A 24,536-nucleotide genomic window follows, 5' to 3' on the forward strand; every position below is an offset into this window, starting at 1 on the left:
TAAATGTAAAGTCTTTATTAATCTTAATTCATTTGAACACTTACTAATACATTTTTTAAAATTGTAAAGAATTTATGTGTTAATGTTATTCAATAAACATGAACTAACAAAAAATAATAAGTACTGTAACAAATGCATTGTTCATTGTTAGTTGACATATTAACCAGTGTTAACTAATAGGACCATATTGTAAAGTGTTACAAATATAGGATTGAGCATTTTAATGAGTAAATATGAATAATTAATTTAATAATTATAAAATGTGAGAATTGGTAGGAGAAATGTTTTTAATTGTCATTTATTATTTGTCAGAATTAATAATTAAAAATTAAGAATTGTCATTTAATATCAAAATTAGACTTCCTTTTCTTTAGCAAAATCTTTATTTTAATTTGTGGTTGAAATATCGTCCGGACATTTTCTTTACGGGGTTCTTTTAGACCACTGAATGAAAACTAAGAGTTTGGTCTTCCTTGGGCAGGCGAAAAATTGATTTAGCAAGTCAGTCAGCATTTGGGTCCATTCACTTCCATTAAGTCACTAAGTCCTTAGTCTGGAATCTCCTGTGCTGCGACGGCACACTCTTCTGGTTATTAATAGCTGACAATGCACCGCTGTGTGGAACATAAGCCTCCTCATTCCCCAGGTCTCACTGTTGACGGATGCTTTAGATGTACTGCTTTGATAAACTGGTCTGGAAACTCAATGGCCTGCGGCACATAACAGCAGAGCATCTTGCCACTATAAACGGAGACGTAGGCCTATGTTTTGACCATGATTTTATTTAAAAGTTTAAATATAATCATTATGAACTATATCTACATATATTTTTTTTACTGAAGGCTTATGTGAAACATTTACTTTTAATTTATGGCTAATGCACTTTCTACTTATTACATTTTTGTGTGTCAGGAAGGTTATTGCACTCATTATTGTTAATGGAAATTTAAGAAATAAAAACAAAACAGGCAAGTTTTGAGTGATGTGGTCATTTTTATAAATGCCAAAAATTGCTAACATTTGAGTTTATGCAATTTTACCAGAATGTAATTTTCATTAATTACATTTTTTTTGGGAATCTTTTGGAAAAATGAGGACCCGAGCTGATGACTTATGATACAAATTCATGATTAAAACAAATGTTGCAGAAAGAAAAAAAAATAGTGATTGACACCAAATATATATATAAAATAGACATTTATATGTAATTGGGCCACATGCCTATTATCGAAAGCCTGATTTTTTCCCCCTTGTTTAGTTATGTGCTTTTGGTTTACATAAGCATAGCTTGTGAGATGCCAGTTTAAACCGTTTTTAACTACACAACTATGTTTACAATAGGCAGTTACCTATTGTAAAACTTTGTATAGACACAGATAAAAAAGGGTGAAGTTGAGTTGCAGGCTGTGACAAGATTTTCTGTTAGTCAGGAGGTGACAACTGCATGACCCTCAACAGACATGGAGATGGATTGACTAGTGGCTGTTTGGCCTCACGTAAGAGGATGTCAGCCTGGTCTTGGTTAAGCTTAAGTTGATGATTAGTTATCTAAGCTGGAACGTAAGAGATGCAGACTATGAAGAAAGTGGAAATGGAGGGAGATTATAGGATCTAGAATTGAGTGTTGTCGGCATAACACTGCTAAGAGAAAGTATGTGGTTTGAAACAGAGCAACAGATAATGTCAGTGGTCCCAGTGCAGAGCCCTGTGGGACTAGTAGTTGTGGGAAGGCTGTTGAGTATGTGATAGGTAGAAAATTAACCTCCATTTGACTTGATTTAGTCATTTTACCAAGTAGGATAGAAAGCAGGCAAGCAGTTGACTGTCAGACGCAGCGGGCATGTCAGGAAAAATCAAATTGGAGGAAAGAGAATGCCCTGGCCATCATAAGTGATTCAGTCACTGCAAGGAGAGAGGATTTCAGTTCACCAGTATGATTTGCTGACTTTATACAATAAGGGCATGAGCAAAGACATAAGATAATGAACCAGAGTTGGCAGGTTGATTTTGCTGATGGTATAAAATTCTAGAAATCAATTCAATTTTTTTTACATTGAATTGAATCAAAACTCAAATGTCCTTGAAAGTCTCCTTGTGCAGGTTTTCTATATATCAGAAATGTTTTTCTAAAAACTAAATGTAGGTGTTTACTTTACTGTTATATTGATGCATATGAATGTAAATGTAGTGAAATAAAGTCTCATAAGCTTTTACATACTGTATGGTTAGAAGGCTGAAAATTATTGAGATCAGCCAGTGTTTCCGTCAGACGTTACTTTGTATTCTTCTTGTATAATTTACACCTGGGTGTGCTTCTACGCTTTAATAACCCGAAGTATTTTCACAAGCTTTGGCACATGGTTCACAGACCAATAAATCAGATGTATTTACAGCATCCTGCATGTCTGTGTGTGCGAATCATATCAGTATGTACGTATATGTATGTTTATGACCCGCCAATCAAGGAGTTCTTGCGCGAATTACATTTTAATGCGTTACTGTAAATTTGAGACCACATTGAGAATCTATTACATGATTTTATAACATGATTATCAGATTTTGTTCATGTCAGTCCTGCTGACATGTTATGCACTCAAATATACTGATAAAATAACTCAAAGCATTTGCTTGTTACTATTGCATATGTTTGGTCTATATTACATTAAATCAATTAAGGTACTCCTCTGAGGACATTTAAATTAAGCTGTCAATCAATCTTCTATGTAGACTTAATGATTAAGTTCTTCCACTTAAAAGGATCAATAGCAGTCAAGGGCCGGTGCACTCTCTCTGTCTGAATGTCAGCACCCACCTCCCTCTCTCTCTCTCTCTCTCTCTCTCTCTCTCTCTCTCTCTCTCTCCTTCCATTTATCTTTATCTGTGAGCGACCATAAAATATTTTATTCAAGTATAGTAAATATTAGCCAAGGTCTCCTGTTCTAAATTTCCTGTGGTTTAAATTTCATCAAGGTAATGGCATACATGTCACTGCTGTAGTTGAATTATTTTTTTTTAGGTACCCTACTGGTACCCTTTGAATTGAGATTGAAATTATTTTGTTTAAATATGATTTTTAAGGAGAAAGAAATGCTTTTAATGTTTTTTTAGTCTGTATTACTTTGACATTTCCATAAACATTATACATAATTTGTGTATATATATTCTAATGCATGCACAAAAAAGCTAGCTATGCTTTATTTCCTACTTGTAAGTTAGTAAATGTGGAAAACATGTTATGTTAATCAAGTTACCGGTTTAATTAATTGATCATCAGTTTTTTAAAAGGTTACAGATATTGATAGATTTTGTAACCTTACAATGCAAAACTAAAATTTTGTATCAGTTCATTCTGAGTTGTGTGAGATAAATGTTGAAACGCATAAATAACATGTTTTTGGTTCTTTTTTAGACTCTCTCTCTCTCTCTCTCTCTCTCTCTCTCTCTCTCTCTCTCTCTCTCCTTCCATTTATCTTTATCTGTGAGCGACCATAAAATATTTTATTCAAGTATAGTAAATATTAGCCAAGGTCTCCTGTTCTAAATTTCCTGTGGTTTAAATTTCATCAAGGTAATGGCATACATGTCACTGCTGTAGTTGAATTATTTTTTTTAGGTACCCTACTGGTCCCCTTTAAATTGAGATTGAAATTATTTTGTTTAAATATGATTTTTAAGGAGAAAGAAATGCTTTTAATGTTTTTTTAGTCTGTATTACTTTGACATTTCCATAAACATTATACATAATTTGTGTATATATATTCTAATGCATGAAGGTAATGGCATACATGTCACTGCTGTAGTTGAATTATTTTTTTTTAGGTACCCTACTGGTACCCTTTGAATTGAGATTGAAATTATTTTGTTTAAATATGATTTTTAAGGAGAAAGAAATGCTTTTAATGTTTTTTTAGTCTGTATTACTTTGACATTTCCATAAACATTATACATAATTTGTGTATATATATTCTAATGCATTCACAAAAAAGCTAGCTATGCTTTATTTCCTACTTGTAAGTTAGTAAATGTGGAAAACATGTTATGTTAATCAAGTTACCGGTTTAATTAATTGATCATCAGTTTTTTAAAAGGTTACAGATATTGATAGATTTTGTAACCTTACAATGCAAAACTAAAATTTTGTATCAGTTCATTCTGAGTTGTGTGAGATAAATGTTGAAACGCATAAATAACATGTTTTTGGTTCTTTTTTAGACTCTCAATCCCAAATGGAATGAGGAACTCTATTTCAGAGTAAGTTGATTATTCTATTTTTATTTATTTACTTATTGTTTTGGTTGTCCATAGTTGAGCCTCGGATGGCTCATGTATTACATTACACATACATGGAAGGCACTTCTATATATTTTTGATTTTGATTTTGTTTTTAATTAAATCTTAACTTTGTCCAGTGCTATTAAGAACTTAGCACTGAAATATTTTTTGGAATACACATCTGTTACTATGCCTCACCTTTCGTCACTGCCACAATTGTAATATTCTATTATTAGAAGCAGCATGCAATTTTGTGACATCAATGGCCGGTAATGTTGCTTGTGCGTAAAACGATCTAGTGAAAGATTGTGAGCTGCTTCATTTAGAAGTCCATTCACATGAACGTGATTTATAGATGCTATTCTAAGCCCACGATAATGACCCCCCTATTCATTACAGTACCTTGATTCACACCAGAACCAGGTTTGGCACCTGAATCTCGAAAAACAACCCTGCCAGTGAAATAGTTTTACAGTATATCGCACATTTCATGTGCCTGCTTCGGATAGTTAGGTAGCGTGCATGTGACTGTGAAATGTGTGTGTGCATGTGTATTTTTGTTTATTAGCTACTCTATTTATTTTTATTTTTTTAAATAATTGATATTTTTACACAAAAGCATTGAGTTTGTACTTCTGTCATATCTGCAGGTCTGCCCACAGAACCACAGGCTTCTTTTTGAGGTGTTTGATGAAAACCGCCTGGTAAGAACCACTTCAGCACACATCAATTAGAAATTGCTCCAAAATCACATAAATTGCTCCAAAACCTAGTGAGCCTTGGTCAATTTCGAAATCAACAGACATTGGCAGTTTGTTTACCAAGCAAAAGCTTCGCCCACAATAATAACAGTAAATTTGAATTAGGTGCAATATCTATCAATGTGATCTCAGGACCAAATTTACCAGAAACTCCAGCACTGTTGGCAGATTTCTAAATGCTTATGACAGTTGTCATTGCCTTCACTTTACTGTGATTGGCTGCTGCATGGCTTTTTAAAATAAAATTTGTGAAATTGAGCATTTCTCAACTTTTTGACACTCTCACCACTTGCTCCCACAATCACCCACGCAAGTTTCGAGAATTGAAAACACTCACCTATTTCCATGATAGTTTACACATACCATAACTGTCATAGAACATTGAAAATGACTTATTTGGGACGTTTCACGTGTGTGGGTAGCAACTAGCAAGAACGTTGCTAAGCTAACAACACTACTTTAAAGAAACATGACACTTACAAATTTATAAAATACTTAATTGAGCAATTTTTGCATTATCATTTGGTGTTGAATGCAATGTAGCTATTTAATCATTAAATCCAATGATACAGTGTTTCTTAGCTATAAGTATCTAATAAAGGTAGTATAATGAAACAGCTGAAAATGACTGTGATGCCTTAAAATGCAATGTTTTGCAGTCCAAGTAGGCAGCTTGCTAGGTTTTGGAAGACAGCTTGTGTGTTAACTGGTGTTCCAGTTTTCACTTCTCCTCATTACAACAATTTTTTTTGTCTGAAAATAGCTTGCACCTCTCAACTGTTCCTCCAAAAGAATCATTAGAGCATTCTGAAAAATGACTGCGGAGAAGTTTTTAATATTTTCTGGCCCAGAAAATCTTGTAGATTTAGTTGTTTGACATGCACTGATAGGTACATTATTAAATGATTTAATTGTGAAACAATAAAATACATTTCACTGTTATGCAACTAATGTCAGTGCTAAACCATTCATTAGTGTCCCCATAGCAACAATGCTCAGTTGCTTTGCTTGGTATGCAGTTACCTACGGTACATTCTGCTCTAGTACAAAACCACTTTTGTTTCTAATAAGGAGATGATGTGAGAACCAGTTTAGAGTTCATTTATATCAATCAGACTGACTGCATTTAAACAACTACTTAAAGTTTTGCGACCCAGTTTGCATCCTGTTTATTGTGCAGAGAGTTGTCCCTCAAGTCGGTTGTCTGAATTTAGAATATTTTCTTAAAATATAGTCTATACTAAATGCTAATGTTTTGAAAACTACAGTCATGCATGTTATTTAAGGCATTATCGTCTGTTTACAGTGCAACCGCATCTTTTAAAACAGTGGTTCGCAACTGGTGGGATGCAAATAATAACACTTATCAACATTCAAAAGGAAGGAGAAGGATGACCATGATTTACTCACCCTCAAGCCATCCTAGATATATATTACTACTACTTTCAGACAAATACAATCTGAGTTATATAAAAAAATGCCACTCTCGTTAACGCACGAATGACAGTTGGCGGAATCTAGAGATTACGATTCATAAAGTTTTAAATATGGATCTTTTTCTTACACAAACATATCGCTACACTTCAGAAGGCCTTTATTATCCCCCCCGGAGCCTGTGGAGTACTTTTTATGATGCATTGATGCACTTTTTTTGGGCTTCAAAATCTCGACATTCACTACCATTATAAAGAGTGGAGACATTTTAAAAAATATGTAACTCTGAAAAAGAAAGTCAAATGCACCTATGATGGCTTGAGGGTGAGTAAATCATGGGGTGATTTTCATTTTTGGGTGAACTATCCCTTTAATGTCACTAACTATACCCTTTAGTTTGTTACCAGGCAGTGGTATTGTTCTCTGCTGTAAATCTGCGACGGATGTGTTGTTTTTGCATGAGTTGTTGCAGTCCACAGGGAAAAGGTTGATGTCTCCCCTGTGTGATGGGATTTGGCCGAGTTTCAGTGCAGAGCCGAGAAGAACTGAGCGTCTTCCTTATAAGTCTGAGGGAGCGCATGGATGGTGTCCCACTGACAGGACACAGATTTAATGAATGATTTTCACGCTCTCTCGCGTACATGCTCTCTCTGTATATTTCTATCCCTCTCTTATCTCTTTATTTTCTTCCCTGTGTCTTCTCATCAGTAACCTTGTTGTTCTTTGCTATCTTCTCCTTTTCTTACCCTCTCTCCTGCTGCTTTTAGTGAGAGCGCCTCTATCATTCCACTTTCTTTTGTGCAAAGCATTTTGTATGTTTAGGCTGCTTAAAAGCTAGATGCAATGAACAAGTTCCACTACCGACTGGTGCATATTTTACTGTGGTCCAAGCAAGACAGACAAGATAATGGCTTCTCTTTGTAGTTAAGATATGGATTGATGGGTCGCGCACCACAATTTATAGCATTTTTTGTAGATCCTTCCAAAAAACGCTGTCATGGAGACACATAACCACCCCACAGTCGTGTGGGTGAGCAAATGTGCTTCTTGAAAACAGTCCAGTTCAAATGTTGCTATTTAGGCTTATGTAATGTCGGTTTTTGAGAAATAGTCTTTATGTTTGCTAAGTAAATACTATGTGAAGTCGTGGTATGTATAGGTAGCGCTGTGGAAGCCCTCTGTCATAATTCCCAGAATGTTTGGCACTGTGAAACTAATGCTTACGCCCACTGCAGGGGATGTGTGCCCTCCAAAACAATACCCCCTTTAGAGTGCGCCCACACTCTCACAATCAAGGCTTTTCTTTCAGTTGGAGTCTGTCTCGCTCACTCCATCCAATAAGATGCTGCACTGACTTCACAGTTTATGTCAGGCTGGTGTTGCTCTAAATAGTGTCGCTGTGCATTTTTAGTAGTTTTACCTCATACAATCTTATTTACCTTTTATAACAATCCATACTCTGAATTTGGGAAGTTTACATCATTACTAAGCAACCGGATTTCTGGCTAGTGGATGATAAAACAAGCAAACTTGGATGAAGCACAACTGTGTTACAAATTGTTCTGTTTATTGCTTAAAAGCTAGATGCAATGAACAAGTTCCACTACCGACTGGTGCATATTTTACTGTGGTCCAAGCAAGACAGACAAGATAATGGCTTCTCTTTGTAGTTAAGATATGGATTGATGGGTCGCGCACCACAATTTATAGCATTTTTTGTAGATCCTTCCAAAAAACGCTGTCATGGAGACACATAACCACCCCACAGTCGTGTGGGTGAGCAAATGTGCTTCTTGAAAACAGTCCAGTTCAAATGTTGCTATTTAGGCTTATGTAATGTCGGTTTTTGAGAAATAGTCTTGTGTGCCCTCCAAAACAATACCCCCTTTAGAGTGCGCCCACACTCTCACAATCAAGGCTTTTCTTTCAGTTGGAGTCTGTCTCGCTCACTCCATCCAATAAGATGCTGCACTGACTTCACAGTTTATGTCAGGCTGGTGTTGCTCTAAATAGTGTCGCTGTGCATTTTTAGTAGTTCTACCTCATACAATCTTATTTACCTTTTATAACAATCCATACTCTGAATTTGGGAAGTTTACATCATTACTAAGCAACCGGATTTCTGGCTAGTGGATGATAAAACAAGCAAACTTGGATGAAGCACAACTGTGTTACAAATTGTTCTGTTTATTTTTTTATTATTGTTAAAAATGGTCTAGTATGAGTTATGTGGTTGGCCTATATTCCATTATTGATATACATGCAGTCTTTCACAGCCCTGGCAATTAAGTGGCCTTTGTCCTCCGTTTCTCCTTGGACAAAGCTCTGTCTGTGTGCACTGTCTCTTTGAGTTTGAATACGGACAGTGTAGTCATCTCTCTGGATTTTCACTTCGGCCTTAGCAACTTGTTCAGCCTGTCATCAGTCTGCGTCAAATCAATTATGACATCCGCATGTCTACTTATCTAAAGATTCAGATTTTGTGGAGAAAAAGCAAATGCCAGCATGAAAACATAATGTTATTCACCCCAAGCAGATTTCTTGAAGCATTTAGCACAGGCTTGTGGCTTATATGTTATGAATGTGGCTGTCAGTAGTCTGTGATTGATCATATTTCCAGTCATTTTGAGGAAAACGCATAATTATTTTGTTTTTGAAATTACCCGCAATTTAAGATGTTTTTTAAGCTGTGCAGAGTAAAGTAAATTGCTTTGTTGCTTTTGTTTTAGGAGTGGTCATGATTGTAGACTTTATTTCTCTCTACGTCTTATGAAATGGCCCCTAGGCTGTATCCTGATTCATTGATACTTTGTTGAAAGAGAGTGACTGTTTTGTGGTTTAAAACTTCCCTTGAGTATTTTTTTAATGGAGACGGAACATTTCATCCATGCCAACCCTTAGGAAGCTTGATGGGGAAGTACTGCATGTCTATACAGAGGCCCAAACATGAAAAGCTCTAGTGTTTTTTCCAGTAAATGTACATTTCCTGGGTATTTCTTAGAAAATGTCCCTAACGATAGTGGTAAACCTCTAATACTTCTGCTTACCCATACAGGTCTGAGTGATGACTTGTTTTTGTGTTGTTTGGTATTTTTGGGAGTAAATTCTTCTTTTACCAGCTGGAGATGTGGGTAACACCATGTCCCAGCTTGGCTTGGCCCAGTGTGCCCTGTGTGTGGGATGAGCACAAAGAATTGTGAGCTTGTGGCGAGTGTTTCCTGAGTCAGCTGTGATCCTTCTCTCTCTCATCCCACCCCCGGCGGTCTAGTTCCTTCTGACAGATCAGTAGCAGCTGAGAGAGTGCTGTTTGGGTCTAACCGGGAAGTGGGGGTGGGCGCCATCTGGATCATGTGACTTTGGCCACCCTACCCTCACCTTTGCTTGCAAGAGCACCAGGCGTCCTTATCCAATCATGCCTGGAATGCAGCTTGCCACTTGGGCTATTTCTGCTGTCTGTCGCTATCGGACTTCAGCTCAAACAGTTTGACACATGGGATAGTTTTTTTTCTTCTTCATTTCCCCATCTCTCCCATTCTTTCCAGCTTTTACTCGCTCTCTCTCTCTCTCTCTCTCTCTCTCTCTCTCTCTCTCTCTCTCTCTCCTTGATGTTTGTGGGTTGAATTTTTATGCTCCCTAGCCTGTGGAGTACTTTTTATGATGCATTGATGCACTTTTTTTGGGCTTCAAAATCTCGACATTCACTACCATTATAAAGAGTGGAGACATTTTAAAAAATATATAACTCTGAAAAAGAAAGTCAAATGCACCTATGATGGCTTGAGGGTGAGTAAATCATGGGGTGATTTTCATTTTTGGGTGAACTATCCCTTTAATGTCACTAACTATACCCTTTAGTTTGTTACCAGGCAGTGGTATTGTTCTCTGCTGTAAATCTGCGACGGATGTGTTGTTTTTGCATGAGTTGTTGCAGTCCACAGGGAAAAGGTTGATGTCTCCCCTGTGTGATGGGATTTGGCCGAGTTTCAGTGCAGAGCCGAGAAGAACTGAGCGTCTTCCTTATAAGTCTGAGGGAGCGCATGGATGGTGTCCCACTGACAGGACACAGATTTAATGAATGATTTTCACGCTCTCTCGCGTACATGCTCTCTCTGTATATTTCTATCCCTCTCTTATCTCTTTATTTTCTTCCCTGTGTCTTCTCATCAGTAACCTTGTTGTTCTTTGCTATCTTCTCCTTTTCTTACCCTCTCTCCTGCTGCTTTTAGTGAGAGCGCCTCTATCATTCCACTTTCTTTTGTGCAAAGCATTTTGTATGTTTAGGCTGCTTAAAAGCTAGATGCAATGAACAAGTTCCACTACCGACTGGTGCATATTTTACTGTGGTCCAAGCAAGACAGACAAGATAATGGCTTCTCTTTGTAGTTAAGATATGGATTGATGGGTCGCGCACCACAATTTATAGCATTTTTTGTAGATCCTTCCAAAAAACGCTGTCATGGAGACACATAACCACCCCACAGTCGTGTGGGTGAGCAAATGTGCTTCTTGAAAACAGTCCAGTTCAAATGTTGCTATTTAGGCTTATGTAATGTCGGTTTTTGAGAAATAGTCTTGTGTGCCCTCCAAAACAATACCCCCTTTAGAGTGCGCCCACACTCTCACAATCAAGGCTTTTCTTTCAGTTGGAGTCTGTCTCGCTCACTCCATCCAATAAGATGCTGCACTGACTTCACAGTTTATGTCAGGCTGGTGTTGCTCTAAATAGTGTCGCTGTGCATTTTTAGTAGTTTTACCTCATACAATCTTATTTACCTTTTATAACAATCCATACTCTGAATTTGGGAAGTTTACATCATTACTAAGCAACCGGATTTCTGGCTAGTGGATGATAAAACAAGCAAACTTGGATGAAGCACAACTGTGTTACAAATTGTTCTGTTTATTTTTTTTATTATTGTTAAAAATGGTCTAGTATGAGTTATGTGGTTGGCCTATATTCCATTATTGATATACATGCAGTCTTTCACAGCCCTGGCAATTAAGTGGCCTTTGTCCTCCGTTTCTCCTTGGACAAAGCTCTGTCTGTGTGCACTGTCTCTTTGAGTTTGAATACGGACAGTGTAGTCATCTCTCTGGATTTTCACTTCGGCCTTAGCAACTTGTTCAGCCTGTCATCAGTCTGCGTCAAATCAATTATGACATCCGCATGTCTACTTATCTAAAGATTCAGATTTTGTGGAGAAAAAGCAAATGCCAGCATGAAAACATAATGTTATTCACCCCAAGCAGATTTCTTGAAGCATTTAGCACAGGCTTGTGGCTTATATGTTATGAATGTGGCTGTCAGTAGTCTGTGATTGATCATATTTCCAGTCATTTTGAGGAAAACGCATAATTATTTTGTTTTTGAAATTACCCGCAATTTAAGATGTTTTTTAAGCTGTGCAGAGTAAAGTAAATTGCTTTGTTGCTTTTGTTTTAGGAGTGGTCATGATTGTAGACTTTATTTCTCTCTACGTCTTATGAAATGGCCCCTAGGCTGTATCCTGATTCATTGATACTTTGTTGAAAGAGAGTGACTGTTTTGTGGTTTAAAACTTCCCTTGAGTATTTTTTTAATGGAGACGGAACATTTCATCCATGCCAACCCTTAGGAAGCTTGATGGGGAAGTACTGCATGTCTATACAGAGGCCCAAACATGAAAAGCTCTAGTGTTTTTTCCAGTAAATGTACATTTCCTGGGTATTTCTTAGAAAATGTCCCTAACGATAGTGGTAAACCTCTAATACTTCTGCTTACCCATACAGGTCTGAGTGATGACTTGTTTTTGTGTTGTTTGGTATTTTTGGGAGTAAATTCTTCTTTTACCAGCTGGAGATGTGGGTAACACCATGTCCCAGCTTGGCTTGGCCCAGTGTGCCCTGTGTGTGGGATGAGCACAAAGAATTGTGAGCTTGTGGCGAGTGTTTCCTGAGTCAGCTGTGATCCTTCTCTCTCTCATCCCACCCCCGGCGGTCTAGTTCCTTCTGACAGATCAGTAGCAGCTGAGAGAGTGCTGTTTGGGTCTAACCGGGAAGTGGGGGTGGGCGCCATCTGGATCATGTGACTTTGGCCACCCTACCCTCACCTTTGCTTGCAAGAGCACCAGGCGTCCTTATCCAATCATGCCTGGAATGCAGCTTGCCACTTGGGCTATTTCTGCTGTCTGTCGCTATCGGACTTCAGCTCAAACAGTTTGACACATGGGATAGTTTTTTTTCTTCTTCATTTCCCCATCTCTCCCATTCTTTCCAGCTTTTACTCGCTCTCTCTCTCTCTCTCTCTCTCTCTCTCTCTCTCTCTCTCTCTCTCTCCTTGAAGTTTGTGGGTTGAAATTTTAAGCTCCCTGGCAGCGCTTCACTGGTAGCTGTGAAACGAAACGCAGCCTCTGTCTGTGAGTAAGGGAAAGAGAGAGAAAGAAAGGAAAGAGGGTGGATGAGCAAGACGAAGAGGGGGAGAGCAAAAGGGGATCAGACACACTAAACAGTGGGTGAGACAGATCCAGCAAGAGCTGGACAGAGACAGATCAAGGCAGACGGGAGAATGTCTCACCGGCTTCGGCTGTATTTTGGATCGGGTCGCAGTAATACTGCACCAGAGTTGGAGCGGCTCAATGGGACAGTGGAGGACGGAGATGAGATTGGCCACAGCAGTGCAGGGGCTATGATGTTCCATACGCAGACTCAAAACGGAGGACTTTCAGATAGCCCGGAATCGGGTGCTTGTTCGGATGCCTCTCTAAAGCGAAGCTCTTCCATGTTCATCCCACAGCTCCAGGGTCAAACTGAACCACGGATGACCAAGAGCACCTCTGTCCAGATATCTCTTCAACGCTCAACTGCACCTCAAGAAGACGCATTGCCCTTTGATCCACCTCCAGGATACCCTCAGGAGCCAGCTCCTGCATACACTGAGACTGGTGAAAGCTGGCCCTTACCTCCACCTCCAGCTTACCACAGAGGAGATGCCCCATCCTACCAAAATGTGGAACCAGGTACTGAGCCTATCCAGCCTAAGAGGCAAGTATTTTGCATCCGGCCATGTGATGGACAAAATGGTTATGCTAGTTTGGGTGTACCCAATAATCAAGGGATCACCATTGGAGGTTTCTGTATTCGAAGAAGATCCGCAGATGGCTCGGATGTCCAGCAGTTCAGGATCATGCCATACAGTGAGAATGGCCAGAATGGCCACAGTTGGTCTGTCCAGCAAAGCTCAGACAGAGGTCCTGGAACTCAAAGACTTGTCTTCCAGCTTCAACAGGACCAAGGAAGGCACCTTAGCCCTACTCCTCAGACTGACGTGAGTGATTTGGGCATCACAGGTACGAAAGGCAGCCGCTTGGTGCGGTACCCTCGGATCCGACTTGAGAGGAGCTCTTCACAGCCGTTGCATCCCAGAGGAGCTCCTTCCCGTCTCGGATCTATGCCAAATCTTCATGCCCCGATCTCAGAAATGGAGACTGAGAGTGATATTGTTGAGAACGGTGCTCAAGGTTGCACATTCAAAATTAGGAAGGAACAGAACTCCCGACAGCCCAAGTTTAAGATCTATTTCAGCCAGGGAGGCGAGCACGGCCCCATCCTTGCACAGGATATTAGCTTTGGAAAGGTGCCTACCTGCAGCAATCCACAGGTAATTACAGCAGAGGGTCTAAAGTTGAGCTTGAAAATGAAGCGCTTAATTTTTTGTACATTAACAAGCCATTGTTTAGTTACCTAAAGTACACTGTAGGGTGTAGACTTCTCAAAGTGTGTTTTAATAGTTTGTTAGTGGCTGGAGAATGGGAAAAACAGATGAAAGAAGAGGTAGCAGGATTTTGGTTGAGGAAAAAGGAGGTGGGTTCAGGAATGACTTACCCACATTCTGGGAAGTGAAAATTCCACAAAAATGGGGGCCAAGAGCAAGACGTAACCACACTGTCTTTAGTTTCCCAACAACCATACAAACTCTTATACTCAAGATATTCAAGAAGTGGAAAATATATAGAAGCCAGAATCAATTTCAGATGTAACTTCATTCATGGGGGCTTGTCCACTTGTGTTTTTCCCCCTCTCTTGAAGAGGTGCCTGTTCTATCTTTAGTCCCGTGTCAAGTGTTGTTGTTGGTTTTGAAAGCGGCCTTTCTCATTTGGCCTGGGTCACCGTTTATCTCTTGTAACAGCTGTTCTGTGGTGATTAAGGTCTAATATATAGTTACACATACTGCTGTTTTTACAGCACTTTGCTGAAGTGTTATTGCTCAAACTTAGAAAATGTTCATGCATCATAGTTATATTAAGCTCAAGGCTTTGTTTTCAGAGTTTCTCACATCTTAAGCATTTGCTTTTTCCAACAGTCCTCCTGGTACTTTTTATTTTGCCACATGTAATTTGTCATTCCCTTCAGGTTACCATTGCGTTTACTGGCTTTGAAAGTCCCTTCAGTGATTCATTCCTGGTTATCTTCGAAACCAATTTATCAGTGTAGTGCTGACACACTGTAAGTGTGTGACATTCATCAGTTTGTCACCAACCATTACTAGTACTAGAACTTACTAGTGCGCAGAAGTCATAACAGCATCTTTCCGATGGAATGTGGAAAGCAGGACTTCAGTTTCACTGATGTCGCACTTGCAAACGGAAGGTCCGGAATCTCTGAGACGTCCACATTCCGCAATCAGGAATGTCACACACATACCAATTTCCGAGGCAGCTAACGGCAGCATATATATTTCCAGTACCTGCTCAAAAGGCTTTACTGGAAATGAGTCAGTCAAGGAGCTGAATGTTCCAGCAGCAGAGCTCTTCATCTGAACCTCTCTCACACAGATCTGTTTACTTCTAGCTGTCAAGATTGCTCTTTTGAATGCCTCAAGCATGTATTTGTTGATGTATTTTATTAAATATTCTGAATTATCTCTGAAGTTAAGGCTTGTAATGCATTATAACCTGTAAAGTCCTTGTTTAGAAAGAATATACGCTCTTACAATACAGTTCTGTATCAGTACTTGTTTTTAATAAGATGTTTTGCTGAATTTACCAAATGTAATAACTATGAAATTTCATTCGTCACTTATTGTATTCATTCCCTGCGGGGTGCATGGGTTTTCTGTAGACTTGCCAGTGCTCTCAGGTGACTGTTTGCTGTCTCACAAGTTTTAGCAAGCATGATGAAGAGATGTGGGGGGAAATCTCACTTAAGTCTGCTGTGGCAGCTTTCTTACAGAGCTCAGGATTTAGAGCTTTAAAAAGTCTGTGTATGCTCATAAGTGAAAAAAGAAGAGTTTGAGAGAGTAAAAATTAGATTTAATGGTAGAGTCAAGCTCTGTCAGCATTCCCTATTGCTCTGGTACCTTGCTGTTGCCGCTCAGACAGGAACCCTGCTGCTAAATTTGTGGGGGCTCCAGTCTTATTTTAGCATCTCTGCGTGTTGCGGATCAGTTTTCGGAAGTTGTTTCTCAGGTCCTTTTGTCATAACCCTTGACCCTAAACTTTACGGTGCCTAGCTGTGTGACCTACAGCTTAACAAAGTAATGGGATCCTTTTTTCTTGCTTCCCTCCTTTTGATCTGTTGTTTGGTTTATTTAACCTTTTTTCCTTTTTTGTGTACACGTCTCTTTAAACATTGGTTTAGAATCTTAGTTCTCACTTCCCTGCTGTCTTGTTTTCTCAGTTTCTGCACTTTTTGGCCTCTTTAATGGCTGGAGTCATCTGTTAACTCAGCTTTGTAATGGACGATGATTAAGCAAATATTTATTTTTAACACTCAGTCAGGGCATTGTTTGGGAACGGGGCTTTCAGGGTCATAAAGACATGATATCTCAATGGTCTCAAAGTCGCTGTGAGGTTACAAGACATCAGTTAAATCATTTTTACTTCTTCAGAGCATCACTTTCTTTGCAGAAGGATTGGAAAATAGTTTCCGTAGTGACGGGAATCTTTGCCAAGACACAATGGATGTAATTCTTCTACAGTGTGACCTTTAAGATTCAGCTAGCTTCTTGAGCTTTCTAGGTCATTCCTTCATACCTTTGGGTTAATTAATGGCTTAATTTTGCTTCTGTTTGTGATTCACAACTGCTGTTGGTGGCTGTAACCCCATTTGGCTCTGAAATGCTTAACATTTAATCAGAGGAATGTCTCAGACATGGTGGGTTTTCCGTGTTGAATAGGGGCTTGAGAATGTATTTGTGGCCATGTCGTTCACTCATCACCACAAATAGTGACTCATACTTAACCTTTACACAATAAATGAGCTTTATTGTCCACCCATTCTGCTGTTCTGGTGCTCACTAACTGGGTTTAGGAAGAATTATTTAGTTTTAATTAGTTTTTCGTTTTGTTTTCACTTTCTGTGCTCTGCTTTGCTTATCAAGTGTGTTTTTGGACTCTTTTCAGCAATGTTGCTAAAGCCTTAGGATTAGTATTGCATTAATGTAATTTTTATTATGATGCATGATCATGGCGGTTCATTTACATTCAGTGCCCTAAACATTGTGCACCCCAAACTGGGGGTATGTACTCGTCCTTGTTGTCTTAATAAGTTTATTCCACACACAGGCTCACATTGGTCATGATCGGTCAAAGAATGGGCATTTCAACCATGGTCAGGTAATCTACTGGTCTACCGTGACCCAAACACCTGACAGTCACAGCTGACAATCTCACAGTTTGGCTTATTGGAATGGGTGGGTGGATTGAAGGCTTGTGATTGGCGGTTCATACATTAATACACTCCTGATGACTTTGACTTTTGACCTAGGGTTGTGCAATTAATCGCATGCGATTGTCATGCGCATCTCGTCTGTAAAGCCGGTTCCGTGATTGGTAGTAAATCGCCATCACCTGCTTTCAGATGGAGCGGCATTTACTACACAGAGCCGTAGTTCACTGACAAGCTAGCCAACATTGCGTTCATAATCGCAGATGAATCGCATTCGATTATGAACACGATGTTGCCTAGCTTGTCAGTGAACTACGGCTCCGTGTAGTAAATGCCGCTCCATCTGAAAGCAGGTGATGTAGATTTACTACCAATCACGGAACCGGCTTTACTGACGAGATGCGCATGACATTCGCATGCGATTAATTGCACAGCCCTATTTTGACCCTCGCTCATTGCCCATCTCCTGCTCTTCACTGGGTTGGTTGTCAGGTTTTTCCCATTTGAAGTGACGTTTTTGAAATTAACACTGCCCTTATTACTGTATTTCCTTCTTTTTCTCTTTCTCATACATTCTCGTTCATTCATTCTTCTTGGGTTATACAGGTGTGTATTTATCCTCATCTTTGTGGTTTTCCTTGCCAAGTCCTGCTAAAGTCAGCCATGTCACCAAGGGAGCGAAATCAGACGCGTTCGTTTTCTCAGACGCTTGCGGAAAAAGGCTTACCTAAACAAAGTGAATGGGTTCATCTTTTTCACGTTTCCTTGGTTGGTAGATGCACCAGGGACCTGATTATAGCACTTAAAACCTGGAAAAGTCAGATTTTCATGATATGTCACCTTTAAACTATTTCCAGTGGCAAAGTGAGATTTCTTTGCTGGATTGCATATTTAGGCTCGCACACACAGAGTCTGGTCTGTTTTCCTTGCGGCCGCCTACGTATCTACTGTTCAGTTCTGCGTGATTGCAGTCCAGACCACGCGCTTCTTCTCTGCCTGCTCTTATTGCTGAATATTTAAAAGCGGTTTCCTATACTTGGATCAGACGTGTATATATGGTTTTATATTTCCTTTGGAGTTGGTATATTGATTAAGCTACCTTGTGGATTTTTGGTTTAACTGGTTTTGAAATCTGAATACGTTTCACCTCCTGTTTGATCTAGACTTGCCAAACAGGAAAACTCTCCCGTTTTCCTTCAGGGCCTCCAGACTTTCCTCACATAGTTTTGGTTTCGGGCACTGGCAGAGGTGCGAATTCCATCAATTTCCATCAAATTGTAGCCACTAATGACCAGCTGTGAATATCCAACCTGTGGGCAGTTCAAATGTAACAGGAGAACAGTGTTACATAAGACAGCTGGACGTCATCCAAGGGTCTATATCTCCCGTTCTCCAACCCCCCAAACAAGCTGGGACTGTTATGCTTTGTAAGACTACTAAAATTGGGCCAGATTTGATACATGTTTGTTTATTTTCTGTGGTGTTTTGTTGATGTATAGACAGAGGACCCTGCGATGGAGCGGCCGTACACGTTTAAAGACTTTCTCCTGCGTCCAAGAAGGTCAGTGGTCATGCAGATTTCACAAATGCAATACAGGAACATTAGCAGTTATATTTAAAGTTAGAACAATGTTGATTTTGCACTTTGACCTTATTCAGAGGACTGGACGTTTGATATAATACAGCACATTTGAGATTTGTATGTTCTTTCGGAACGAAATGTGCAGCTACCACACGAACACCTGTGAATCCCCTTAATGCCCTGTGGCTATAGTTACAGCCAGAGATTTTACACAGGAACAGTTAATACATGTGGACTGCACTTTGCTGTATTTTTAATGTTATCCTTGATGACTCTACTTCACTGTAAACTATATTTTGCTATACAGTGATTCTTAAACCTTTTTTTTAAAACTATTTAGTTTATAGGCAAAATATTGGGGCTCTTAAAATATAAAAAATAACAATTAAATTCCTTCTAATTAAGGGCTTAACAAATTCAGTTACAGCTTATGTAAAGAATACAAAATATGTAAAAAAAAGAATACTAGTTTAGTATGCTCTATGATGACTTGTGTGATGACATGCTTTTATGTCCTGTAGCCATAAGTCTCGGGTGAAAGGCTACTTGAGGCTGAAGATGGCCTATCTGCCAAAAAACGGAGGACATGAGGAAGAAAGCAGTGAGATGAGAGAAGAAGCTGAGGTAATTAGCAAAAAGGATTTTGTATAATCTCAAAACAAAAAAAATTAAATGTTAATTTGTCAGGTTTTTCTTTCAGCAATAAAGGTAGTAAGAATTTTTATCGATAGATAATTTTTAAAAATATGACAAGATAAACTATATTAATAATACACTAACAATGTTTTTTTTTAATGTAGTAAATTGATTCTGACAGTCCAGTTTATCAACTAAATCATCAACTCGCTTATAAATGGACTAAAATGAATTAATATGACATGCTGAAATGTAAGTAAATGATTAATAAATTAGTTATTAATAAATAAATAATAAGGGCAGTTTTAAATTAAAATTATTTTAATTATCTTAAAAGATAAAAACTGTAACTGAAACTTGCCTTTTATTTCAGAAGAAATCATGTAAGTGGAATTGTAGTTGTTGAAACATGTAGATTTGCATTAGATGCAGAGATTACTCCAGTATTATAGACCATGGCAGATAACTGACAGATGGCTTAAAATATATTTTCTATCCAGAATGGAGACACACTTAAATGTCTCCTTTCTTGCTTTCTCTCCTGCTTTTTAGTGATTTTAGTGTCTATTCATCCTCGTCCCCACAGACTACATGGCATTTTTTCGTTTAAAGTATGACATTTGGCTTGAACCGTTTGACTGTCTGGCATTTCCTTCCTTTAACTTTCTTAGCTTCCTGTTCTGTGACTTTTATTTGATTTTTTTCCTCTCTGCTAGTGGAGAGTGCTGTGTCATAGCAGCTGCAATACTAATCATAACACATTAAGATGGAATAGGAGAAAGTATTTAACATTTAAAAAAAATTAGACACTTTGAGACTTTCAACTTTTGAAATGTTCTTGAAAACAACCTTGTCCCTAGATTTTTTGTAATGAACATTTTTGGTCCTAAAATACTAACATTTTGATGATTGTCTCACTCTCACTTACTCTCCTGTCTCTCACTTTGTTCTTCTCAGGGCTGGGAAGTGACAGACTCCACGGATCCAGGTTCACAGAGACCTCAGCAGCTCCTGCCTCCGCTGCCTCCAGGCTGGGAAGAGAAGGTGGATAACCTGGGACGGACATACTACGTCAACCACAACAACCGCACCACACAGTGGAAGAGGCCCAGTAGTGTGTATGTGACCCCTTTTGCCATTTATCAAAAAGCACATGAGCAAAAACACTGAAAAACTAAAATCAAGGATATTGATGTGATGAATTTATCATGATTTTCTGACAACCTTACCAGACTCTTATATGTGTGGAACACACTTTTTTTCTCCCTGTCTGTGCTTTAGGGATGTGGTTTCAGAAACGGAAAATGATAATCACTTGCGGCAGATTAACCAGGAAGCCCACAGAGTTTTCCGCTCTCGACGGCACATTAGCGAAGACCTGGAAAACGAGCAGCTGGACATCAGGGACATAGACGACGTTAGTATTTAACCCTGACCTCTGCACCTATGACGTGAGCTAGATAGCATCATTATTTTTGTGAAAAGTGTCTGGTTCAAAATAAAGCTTCTCACTGTGGTTAAAAATCAGAAGTTTTTACATATTTAGTGCCATTTTTTTATTTTATTTTTTTAAAATAAAAGCAGTATTATGTTAGGTTCTCATGCATATCTCCCCTTTTCCAGTCATGGGAACCCATATCAGAGGAGGACCCAACTTTAATGACGGACAGTCTGAACCATTCTCTGTCTGGACCGGCCTCTCTGGCAATGCCCCTCCCTAGCACTCCAGAATTCTCAGATGAAATCAGCCTTAGATTGTCTCTCGCTCCAGACACGAACGGAGAAATCCCAGGACCCAGCTCTGCTGTGGTAAGACAGAACAAAGTTTTAAATCTGCTGTCATCTATACATCTATATTCGAAGGGCCACAGACGGCGTTTTCGCACCGGAGGAACCCTTTCATAGTTCCTAGAACTATTACTGTGAGTTCTCTGTTTTTGGCGTTTGCACCGCAGGAACTAGGAATGTATGCATTTCTAGGAACTCCCATTTGGGGGAACTAATTAGCTCCTACTTCAGAGTAGGGTCTAAAACAGTTCTATAGGAACTACCAGTGACGCAGTGTATGCTAATTGGCCAAACGCATACGAAACACCGTCTACCCGGAATTTTTAAAAATCCTTGTAAGAATATTTACTCCACAAACATGGAAAACAACTCTAATGGCGTTTACCTGTTGCCTGCAGCGTTATGTTTTTTTCTCAGCCTTGATGATAACACTGTAAGTTGCCATAGGAGATTTAGTCAGATTTTCATGCTCTTAATCGTGCAATTTGTGCATTTACATTCCATCTCCGTTATCACAAACCCCACAGCACACAACAAAAACGGCTCCGATCATGGCGTCCTCCATCCACCAGTTGTTCACATTTGTAAATGCCACAAATAAAGACGTCGCTGTCGGCCGCTTCAGAGTTCCTGCTGCCAGTGCGAGTGCAACCAGGAAAACGGACTGAGGGGGAAATTGGTTCTCTAGGAACGACCCTGCTGGCTAGTTCCTGGAACTACGTGTTGCGAAAGCGCCTAAAGAGAATAAGAGACAGAGGAAAATTAATAACCAACTACTCTCTATATATACAAAGATAACCCCTGTTTGAGCATTTGCTTCAACATTTTCAGAGATGTGAGCTCTTTCAGTGCTTATAAGCCTGCCGAGAGCAGCCTTACCTCAGTCAGTTCTGGCTCTGATGTCTCTATAGTGGTTAAACATGGGCAACAATTCATTTTAGGTATATCTAACAGGCAGTCTTTGGTCTCATTAAAGTATTATGTGTTCCAGAGCAAATCGTTTTAAAGTTTCTTAACTTTATATTTTTATGTAACTAAAGCTGTATATCAGAGCACTGCCTTGGTACTTTTGACTGAATTGCTTAGCAACTTTTATGATGGCTATTGTTGTTTATTAAATATTTTTGTATGTATAATATTTATATAAATAATAGTAGTATATTAAATAGTATGTTTTTGAAAAACAGTCTGTGTGTTAGTGATTATCATTTTGTTGACATTGTTACACCATCAAGAGACTGTGAGTGCATCAGTAGCAAAGACTTTTATATTGAAAGAGACTGAAACAAGGTTATAAACTACATAATTTTTTCTTTCATCAACACCTTGTAAGACGCAACCAACAAATGCACTGACCAGCGTTGTCATGGGAAATCCCCTTAACAGTTGAAATGATACAATAACAAAGATATTGTCTTCCTCGGTGGACATTCAGGAAGTAGTTCAGCACACAAAAGGGTTTTTAAGACACTCTATGGTTGTTTCTTATTTAATTTTTTTTTACACATTTGCACAATCAAACTGTTGTATAAATGCAGTATCACACTTGTAGCTGTGTGACATCACATCTGAACATCTGAGTCATGTCACATCACATCTGAAATTATCAGGAAAAAAAACATAAATTGTTATTATGGCTCTATATCAGCACAGCTACTTGTGTGGGTATTATGTGCAATTTTCTTGAAATGGTGAGTCAAATTATGTTATTAATAGCGTCAAAACTAATAGCTGACTCTTCACACGTGCAGCTGTGTACACGCATGCTGAATCACTCACTGAGTCATTGTGGAGGCAGCGCAGTGGTCCTCTGTGAACTTCTGCAGAAAGGAGCCACTCACTTGGGAAAAATCTCTTACTATGGCTTTGTTCACACTGCACTTAAGACTGGATTGTTTTTAAAATTCAATCTTTTGGACTGAGTGGCTTTTGTGGTATTTGCAAGTAATGAAACTGGATAGTACATTGCTTATTTGTTCAGACAATGTAGTTTGCATGTCTAGATGAAAAACTGGAATAGACTCAGACAGAATCTGGTGTCTTGTTTCTATTTCTAATTGTGTTAAACAGACCTGAAGTTGCTACACTATTTTTTATTTTTTTGTGGCTGAAAGTATGGTCAAATTAGACTAATAAACAAAACAAAAAAAAAACAAGGGGCCTTGAGAGGTATAAACTGAAAATGTTGCTTCTGCTAATGCCTATCATGACAACTGCCTCAGTGTTGAATTCACAAAGTGTATCAGATACATAAGAGCCAGAGGCATTGCTGTTTTTACACATTCATGCATATGTGTTTGAAATCGCTTGATCGCTCACTCATCTATCATTCAATACATATTGAATAGCACATGTGAGTGTAGAGGAATTCAGATGGCTTTAGACACTACTGAATTTGGTCATCACATCTGAAATTATCAAGAAAAAAAACTACTTGAAATCATTGGCTGTAAAAAAAAAAAAAACGTTAAATATTAATTAAATCATGAAATATGAAATTTACAAAAAATACTTCAAAGCAGAATTTGTAAACAAAATATTTATTATTAAATTATTTCAATTCAATATTAAGTTTTCTATATTTCTTTTCAGATGCAACTAAGCCAAAAACAATCAGATTTTTTTTTTTTTTTTGTATGTCTGACTTTTTTTTGTGACTTGGCTGAATTCAGAACCTATGCCGTTCAGAGGACCACTTAGTCCAAATGGCCACTCTGAATGATATTAGATATTTATTTATAACAGTGTCTAATGCCTTTTTATCTCTTTCTCTCACTCCAGCAGAGTCATCTTTCCTCTCGGCTACGCTCCTCTAGTATGACCGATGGAGTCATTGATCAAGCTCAACCTCCCACACCAACGGTACATCCGCTTTTCTCCTCCTCACCTCTCCTTCACTCTGCATGTGGTGTTTTTTTCACTCACTCTCAGTACTATACAGTTTTTCACTCTTTCGGCGTCAAATCAAGAGCTATAAACTCCCTAACACATTCAGAAGTTCACCTGATTTCAAAATGTTCCTGTTGTCTGTAATGAACATCTTGGCTGCTTTTGGGAATGCCATGAATATGACAATAGGAATCTTTAGTAACGCTTTATATAATGCTTTAAAATCAACATGAAGTTAAAATTGACCCTGTTTACTTCATTAATACACATTCCTGACTTTATTGTAAATGATTAATCGGTTCCAATTGATTTCAACAACAATTCCAAAACAATTCTATAAATTCTTCTATAAAGCTATGACACTCCTGGCACGTTGAGCCTTGATGCTTATATAGTTGACACAGGTTCAAATCCGGCCTGGCAAATTTTCCATCTCTTACTTATAACATCCATCCTCTTTCTACTGTATCTGTTGAATAAAGGTGTTTGCAATCATTTTCATATGCTTTTTTTCGTATTCGTCATCCTTT

At 38.6% G+C, this 24,536-nt stretch overlaps 1 protein-coding gene across 1 annotated transcript in view; it reads left to right on the forward strand.

Annotated features, from left to right (window-relative positions):
• The window catches only part of LOC107600891 (E3 ubiquitin-protein ligase NEDD4-like), a 72,392-nt gene that overhangs the window by 18,944 nt on the left and 28,912 nt on the right, over positions 1-24,536 (forward strand). The window contains exons 4-12 of the mRNA XM_016292868.1: positions 4,213-4,251; positions 4,923-4,976; positions 17,009-17,059; positions 18,611-18,672; positions 19,215-19,317; positions 20,287-20,447; positions 20,611-20,746; positions 20,953-21,138; positions 23,899-23,979. Of these exons, the coding sequence (XP_016148354.1) occupies positions 4,213-4,251; positions 4,923-4,976; positions 17,009-17,059; positions 18,611-18,672; positions 19,215-19,317; positions 20,287-20,447; positions 20,611-20,746; positions 20,953-21,138; positions 23,899-23,979 (873 nt within the window). The remainder of the gene's footprint in view (positions 1-4,212; positions 4,252-4,922; positions 4,977-17,008; positions 17,060-18,610; positions 18,673-19,214; positions 19,318-20,286; positions 20,448-20,610; positions 20,747-20,952; positions 21,139-23,898; positions 23,980-24,536) is intronic.

Source organism: Sinocyclocheilus grahami, unplaced genomic scaffold (assembly GCF_001515645.1).
Source record: "Sinocyclocheilus grahami isolate Dianchi unplaced genomic scaffold, SAMN03320097.WGS_v1.1 scaffold294.1, whole genome shotgun sequence".
Lineage (NCBI taxonomy): Eukaryota > Metazoa > Chordata > Actinopteri > Cypriniformes > Cyprinidae > Sinocyclocheilus > Sinocyclocheilus grahami.